This window comes from Psittacula echo, assembly GCF_963264785.1.
Source record: "Psittacula echo genome assembly, chromosome: 4".
Classification (NCBI taxonomy): domain Eukaryota; kingdom Metazoa; phylum Chordata; class Aves; order Psittaciformes; family Psittacidae; genus Psittacula; species Psittacula echo.
This window is the reverse complement of record NC_137738.1, coordinates 3,117,830-3,126,025: the sequence shown is the minus strand read 5'-3', so window position 1 is coordinate 3,126,025 and position 8,196 is coordinate 3,117,830. Positions and strand designations below refer to the sequence as shown.

At 42.4% G+C, this 8,196-nt stretch overlaps 1 protein-coding gene across 1 annotated transcript in view; it reads left to right on the top strand.

Annotated features, from left to right (window-relative positions):
* Positions 1-484: 484 nt before the first annotated feature.
* The window catches only part of PTPN14 (protein tyrosine phosphatase non-receptor type 14), a gene marked incomplete at both ends in the record, with an annotated part of 67,795 nt that continues 60,083 nt past the window's right edge, over positions 485-8,196 (top strand). Inside the window, 2 exons of the mRNA XM_080616050.1 lie at positions 485-658; positions 6,488-6,657. Coding sequence (XP_080472176.1) covers positions 485-658; positions 6,488-6,657 — 344 coding nt within the window. The remainder of the gene's footprint in view (positions 659-6,487; positions 6,658-8,196) is intronic.

The following is an 8,196-nucleotide window of genomic DNA, read 5'->3' as shown; positions in this document are numbered from 1 at the left end:
TGAAGATTATGTTATGGACCCCTGTGGTGGGGGTAATGGTGGGAGAGTTAGCACCTCTGGATGCCTGCCCTGAAGAGTTGCTGTTTGTTCTGAGCTTCTCAAAGAAGGGCTTTGCAATTAAATCTGCGCTTTGCATTCAGTGCCAAAAGAGACTTTTGACAGATGTGTTGTATGAGGTGTTCTTCTGGGAGATGTAGTGCCTGGCAGTCCTGTGCGTGGAGGTGTTTAGTTTATGGCTTAAAATGTGACTCTTTTCCTAAGTTTTTTTTGCGCTGAACTTTGGGAACATCTTATTTTACACTTAACTCTACGTATTTGTATGTCTGTTGCAGGAATCCCTTGAAGCTCTCCCTGGGAATGGACAGCTACCTCTATTTCTGGAGGAGAGTCGTGGCACTTGAAGAAGCCTTCAAGGCAAGTCGACAAGGGTGCTGATAACTCTGGGAAGAGCACAGGGAAGGGGCGACCTTCCAGGCCAGCAGCCATGCCTTTCGGGCTGAAGCTGCGACGGACCAGGCGCTACAATGTCCTGAGCAAGAACTGCTTTGTGACAAGGATCCGTCTGCTGGACAGCAATGTGATCGAGTGCACCCTCTCCGTGGAGAGCACGGGGCAGGAGTGCTTGGAAGCTGTCGCTCAGAGGCTGGAGTTACGTGAGGTAAGAGAATCTCAGGAAAGACCATCTGTCACTGTATAATCTGACACGTTTTGATCTTGGGCAGGCTGTTCATTTGAATCGTGGTATTCTCGGAGCTGGAGTGGCTGCATGAAAACTGAAGGCAGAACAGCACTTGGGGTTTTGTGCTGCTGCTCATTCATCAGAGCTTTGAGAGCTCTTTGTAGTGTGAAGATGAGCTTTCTTCTTCTCTTAGAAAGTGATGGGTGTTACTTTTTGAACTAGGATGCCAAGGGCCAAGTTACAGTAAGTTTTAACTGAATGTAACCCTGGTTTCATCAACGCTGCTGGTTGGATTATGCCAGTGGGAGGGAGATCACTGGCTTTTAAGCGTCCACCTTCCTATTCTTGTTTCTAACATACTGAGAGAAGCAACAGTTGTGTTAACAGCTGGAGCAACAGTAACAGTTTGAGGATGGTGGATTTTTCCTTCCTTTTGTTTAACTGAAATATATTTCACATCTGAAACTCTGAAAGGCTATTTTACATTTCCAATGCTTCTGAAAGCGATGAATAAACAAAGTCTTACTTTATTAAAGACTGAAATCCTTTATTTTCTACCTTGGTTTAGGGTTTAGTGTTATTCTGAGCGTTGAGATGTTTTTAGATATCCCTCTCCAACATGCATGGCACAAATGAACTATGTTATCTTACTTAATGTCTGTAGACTCCTTACGTGTATCCTGCATACTTCTAGGCTTTTGTAAATCACGTTTGGAAGTTGCTGCATTATCATGACTGTCCTGGCTGATGATTTCTGTATGCTCAGCTGGGAAATCTAATCATCATAGAATCAATGAGGTAGTCTTGCAGTGTCTTACGTTTGTTGTTCCACAGCAATGGAACAACAAGTGTAAGACATTAATGGTAATGCTGGCAGCTGGAGCGTGGCATACAAATAACTAGTGCAGATGAACACCAAACAAAAATCCCTTTTTGTACATCAGTAATGATAAAGAATGAGAAAAGAATCTCACTGTGTGTGTGCGCAGAGTAGTCAGGAATAGGGCAGAGTCTGAATATTGCATAATGATTTTTCTTTCTTGGCTTTTATGTGGATTTTTTAGAATAGTCTTCCCCCTTCCCTTCTAGAGATCAGGATTTCCCAGAAATTATTTTTTTCCTTTGTTTTTATTCTTTTTCTTCTATTAGTGCTGCTTTAGATTGTCCTCAGAGAGAGGTCAGGTCCTTCCCTTCAGTGCCAAAAGGAGATAAATGACTGAAGTGATTCTCTTCATATTCCTTGTGGGCTTGTAGAATCATGGAATGGTTTGGGTTTGAAAAGACCTTAAGATCATCCAGTTCCAACCCCTCTGCCATGGACAGGGACACCTTACACTAAACCATGTCACCCAAGGCTCTGTCCAACCTGGCCTTGAACACTGCCAGGGATGGAGCATTCACAACTTCCTTGGGCAACCCCTTCCAGTGCCTCACCACCCTCACAGTGAAGAACTTCCCTCTTATATCTAACCTGGACTTCCCCTGTTTAAGTTTAAACCCATATCTAGTTGGTGGAGTAGAAGTCTGGGTCCTAATGGCTCTCTCTGGAGCTTCACCTGTGTTTGTGAACAGCAGTGCCATGTGGGTCAGCATTCTTTTCCACAAACCATGTTTTGGTTTCGGAATGTGATTTTTTTTTCCACTTGGGAACAAAGCCGGAAGTTTCAAAATCTTCCAGAGAAAAGAGATTGGGCAGTAGAGCAGCAAAGGAAGTTGTTCTGCTTGGTGTTCAGTTCCATGGGCTTCTCCATTGCTTTGGTTTCTTTCATTTTCAAACTGATTTGTGTCATGCAAAAAGAAATATGTCAGCACAAAATGTTTGTGTTTCGAGATGAAAAATACTTTAACAACACAGAAGAGAATGCTTTGATGTTCCTGGAACACTTTCCCCTTCTTTCATTACCCTCCCTGCCTTTTTTTTTTTTTTCCTTTCCAAACAAAGTTTTGGCAACATTGAACCCATTTTGTAAGGTTCAGATTTCAACAGGAGAGCAGTTCTTGACAGAAATTGTTGCCTGTCTTTTTTTTTTTAATCTCCTTTTCTGGTTGATTCTGATAGCATCCATTGCTGCTTTCAGTGTTTAGGGGAGAAGAGAATTACTGACCTCTTTCATAGACTCACAGAATAGTTAGGGTTGGAAAGGACCTTAAGATCATCCAGTTCCAACCCCCTGCCATGGGCAGGGATGCCTCACACTAGAGCATGTCAGCCAAGGTTCTGTCCCACCTGGTCTTGACCACTGCTAGGGATGAAGCATTCACTGCAGGGCAACCTGTGCCAGTGCCTCAGCACCCTCACAGGGAAGAGCTTCTGCCTTAGATCTAACCTAAACTTCCCCTGTTTCAGTTTAAACCCGTTACCCTTTGTCCTATCGCTACAGTCCCTGATGAAGAGTCCCTCTCCAGCATCCTTGTAGCCCCCTTCAGACACTGGAAGCTGCTCTGAGGTCTCCACACAGCTTCTCTTCTCCAGGCTGAACAGCCCCAATGTTCTCAGCCTGTCTCCATACAGGAGGTGCTGCAGCCCCGATCATCCTCGTGGCCTCCTCTGGGCTTTCTTCAACAGCTCCATGTCCTTTTTATGTGTTCTCTTAACAGAAGAGATCAGTTTTTGTTTGATGCTTTACTTTCATGTTAGGAATACATCCATCAGGACGATTTCTTCTGTCCACATACCCCTATTAAAAAGCCAAACTGTTTGAGATTACTGTAGGCATTGTTGTGAAGGACTGTCAATCGCGATACACATGACTGAAAAACAGTATCTAATGGATTATGCATATTTCTGTTTGATCTCTGGGGAATGCAGCTCCCTCCCTGACTGAGTCAGGGTTCAGGGGTAGGTCAGTAGAAAGTGTAGCCATGTAACTACTGTAAAACGTGGTTTTATCCTTTTCAGCAAAGCTCTTTACAAAGCATCAGGTCTCCTAGTTGAACAATTACTGCTTCCAATGAAATGAGCTCTTAGGCCAGCGTTATGTAAAAAGTAAAGATGAGAAGAGGGGAGGAAGGGAAAGAGAGAAAAGACAAAGTCAGAAATGTCATTTTATGCTGGTTTATGTATATGCACAGATTATAAAAAGGATATTTTTCTCCAATGGCATTTTTCCCTTCAAGTGAGACTAAGTGAACCTGCTTGAAATAGCAGAGTAATCCGCACAACTCTGCTGCGTGACTTCATGTCTCTTTCTCCTTTTTGTTCCCCTTAATTCAATTTCCAAAATGATAAGAAGTTCAAAGATGGAATGTGCTGACATGTTTGCTGTAAGGGGGTTGGGATGGGAAGAAGGTCTTTTCCAACCAAAATTACTCTTTCAAGCTCTGTGGTACCTCCAGCACTGAGACACTGCAGGATAGTAGTGGGCTGAGCACCTCAGGCAGATGCTGACAGCTTTGGTGGCTGTTTGTTGCCATTCTGACCTTGCTTTTTGTGTCCTTCTGAAAGCCTGTTTTTGGCAGCTAAGTTGCCTTGCAGTTTGATTTGGTTTGACTTGTCTTGCAGCAAAGCTGGGATAGGGTTCAGGCAGCACTTGGACAAGAGACCTTCTAGGAACACTTGGCTGCTGGAAGTGGTGCGAGGGCCCCGGGATAGCAGGGTTTAATGCTTTTAGCCCAGAGGAGCTGGAACTTTGCCTCTTCATCAAGGATAAATGTTTAGTTGGCCGCTTAACCAGATGCTTTAATAAACACTGAGCCTGTCTTGTTGGATCGTTTTGAATGAGATTTGCTGGTTTAGTCAGTGGCTGTCATCTGCTGCTGACAAGTCTACTTGTTTTGCCTGACATAAAGGCAGGAGTAGTTCTAGATTTGGTACTGTAGCTAAGTCCCGAACATGTATGTCCCCTTCTGAAGGGACAGGTATAATGTCATCTTTTTGAAGACTTCTCAGCACAGGTTTTATGTATCCAGATTTCTTTCCTGACTCACCATATCTTGAGGATCAGCTTTTCACATAGAGTTGTTGCAGTGTGCAGATGCTCTGGTTCTTGTCTGCTGCTTCAGCAGAGGACTGCAGGTCCTGGAGGAGTGTAAGCCAGTTTCTTTGTGCCCTGGACAGATGGATTTATTGAAGATACCTTTAAATTCTACAAGAAAACACTGTACTGATTCTCTTCAGAAAAGGAATGCTCTTGCTTCGCTGTGCCAAAGTGAGCTCGAAGAGAAAGGGCTGAGCACTGTTCACTGTAGGCTTGTCAGGCCTAACTAAGGAATCAAGTTGAATTAGGTATCACCTTAGTTAAACGCTACTCTGGCCAAGCTGTTGATGGTGGCTTTTGCAAAGAGTAGTGATTACAATTTGTCTGCTGCTCTTGAAGACTTTTATTATCAAAGCATGAACTTGTGGCAAATACAGTTGGTGAAATGGTGGTGGTTGATTCAAACTTTCTGAATGCATTGAAAGTCATTTCAAATGAAAGCTTTATAAAACAGCAAATAGAGGTTTTTCTAGTCTTTGCTTCAAGTATCTTTATTTAAAATGTGATGCTCCATATAAAGGATTTTGACTGCCTGTGGAAGGACTGTTGTCCGCTTAAGCTGTAACACCACAATAAGTATTGTATTTGTTTTAGGCTTAATCTAATCTAATGGAAAGTTTTGGAAAGTTTTTATGGAATAGGGAATAGTTGGATTAAATTCCAAGAAACTTCATTGAAATAAAATGGGAGAAATATGCAGGAATAGCAATGATCCCACTTTCAAATATTGGTGTCCACAAAGGTTCCTCTCGCAGTTACAGTGCCTTTATTCCAGTGTTTAGTACAGAGTGGTACTGTGTATTGAAGGCACTGCTGGAAATCTCCAGATGCTCTCAGCTGAAATACTGAAGAAAAAGATGCTGAAGCAAACTTCACAGTTGGGCTACAGTCAGATTTCCAAGCAACTGAGGGATTAGTTCCTTTGCTAAATATGAATGCTTTTTTCTCGTTTTCTACAGATCTGTAGTTGTAGTACTTGCTGTTAATTACAGTGTGCATTTGCCTGCGGTAGTATATCAGTGTATTAAATACACTGGTTTAAGAGCTTTTTGATAGAACCCTTCATAATGGATTGGCTATTCCTTTAGCTGCTTATTATCCATTTGTCCTATTTGAAGCTCCAGTTCTGAACACTGTGCCTTGTTAATTGCTGTCCACCAGCAAGTCCTGTGTGGCTTATATGGGAGGTAACTACAGGTTTACACGGAGTAGGAAATAGCTGAGGTTTTCAACCAGGTTATTTCTGTAAAAGCCTAGAGCAAACAACTTGTATGCTGCACGTTTTAAGTGTATCCATCAGAAAACCTTGTGAATGCATTAAAAAAGTAAACACATTCTGTATTGAGTTCTGTTATTGGTAAATAGACTTTGACACATATGTCTAGGTTTGCATTCTGCTTTTTATAGTTGGAAGGGTCCTAGTCCTTTGCCTGCAGTGATCCAGAGTCTCCTGAAGCCTTTGTGTTTGATTCAGACCTAGTGTTTGCTGTCTGTTCACAAGGCTCAGTGTAAAAGAAGACAAAGACTCAGACACTCTCTGTAAATCATTTATGTAACCTGTGCTATAACGTCAGCTAGAGCTCTTTCATGTGCACTTGAAAGAGATGGGAAGGAGCAGATAGTACTCCGTGAAGTTTATTGCAATATTAATTTGTCATTGCCTTCAAGATTGTCTTAAAAATAAAGGGCAGTAAAAAAGAAATTACGCTGATTTTGCATATGGAAAAATGTACACAATGCCATCTGTTCTTATTTGCATTTGTGTCATTGATAGCGTGTGTGTGATCTAGCTGAACAAGGTAAACTGACACTCTTTGCTTTCTTTATCTAGACACACTACTTCGGCCTTTGGTTTCTCAGCAAGAGCCAGCAAGTCCGCTGGGTTGAACTGGAAAAACCTCTAAAGAAGCAGCTGGACAAATTTGCCAATGAGCCTTTGCTTTTCTTTGGGGTGATGTTCTATGTGCCCAGCGTTTCCCGACTGCAGCAAGAGGTAACAAGGTATGTGCTTTTCCTCTGTTCACACTATTGTGGTATAGCTGGGAGGGAACAGGCAGTTGCTCCGTTTCTGGCGTTCAGTATTTGCTTAGGTATCATCTGGTTCTTTCCTTTCCTGGTGATTGCAAATGGGGAGAAGTTAGAGAAGTCACCTCTTGAATTACATCTGTTTCGGGGGGGAGGAAGCAATACCGGTGAATGGTTATACATGACCAACTGCAGGAACAAAAAGGGAGTAATAAACACATGTTCAGTTTTAAATGGGACCATGGTGAACATAGTCTTTTCTGTAACCTACTACTGATTAAAAGGAAGCCATAGGCAAGGGACCTCTATATACAGCTTTTGTGTGTTATATCTGCCTGTGCTTTGCTGAAAGTGAACTTTGGCATCTTTTCTGGGGTTTGCCCATCCCACTCCTGATTTTTTTCCCCTTACACTTCACAAAAGGAGGAAAATTGTTAGAGGGCATTATTCCTTTAATTATGTTCAGGGTGTACCTTTGCAAACAACTCGAGTGGGAATTGCTCTTTTATTCAGAGCCCTATGCTGCAGTTGTAACAATGCAGCTATTTTGAGGGGCTATTTCTCGTAAACCACATCACTGTGTGGTTTTTGCACATCTGTGCTGTGTTTAAATGTAAAAAAAGAGGGGAAAACAAGCCCACCTCACCCCGAAATGGGTGGGCTTGTTTGCTTTTTAACCAAAATTATTTCATTTATCTGGTCTACAGCAGAGTTGCATCAGCACAACTAAAGGTAAAGCCTGGGATAAGTGGGTGAGGGCTATGGGGTGCCAGAAGCCTCTGCACTGAAAAGAGTGTTCTGTTGCTGCAAACCTGCACATGGTCATTATGGCTAAATAAGTAGTGGAGGAAAAAGTGGCTTTTTATTTATATTGCATTTTTCATATTGCAGTTTATGTATTTTAAATGACTTTTTTTTTAACACTGGAGAATTGACTTTGGTGGGATGTGACAGATTCGCTTCTTCAAGTGGCAGCTGTCGAGCAGTCCCTTGCCTACTGTATGTGCAGAATTCTTGCCAAACAGTAGGTTGAAAGCATCACAAAGCTTCAGTTTCCTTGGGAATAGACTGAACATCAATGCTTGTCTGTATCTGTGTGTTCCTGCTTTGTACATGTTGGGAGAGGGAAGCCTCATAGGTTTTCCTTCAGAATCCTTCAACATGCAGTCAGAATGCCTGTTGCTCACTTTTGTCAGCCTAAGCCTGGCCTAGCTGTGTGCAAGGTAGCATTGTAGCTACTTGGATGCTATTATCTCTTCAAGCTGCAGCCTGCAGTGGTGATTGCTTATTCATAGCTCACCTGCAGAGGTATATTTGCTCATTCTTCCCAGGTCGGTAATAACAAAACATTTCAGTGACAATTGCACTTCACAACAGTCTCAGTTGGAGTGGCTGCTGAATTGGATTTCTTTCTGAAAGTGGTTGATAACATAAGCTGCAGACTTATAAGTGCCCCTTATGTTTCCTTTAATGTCTGTAGCAAACCCAGCAGCTCTCTAATGGATCTCAGGTACA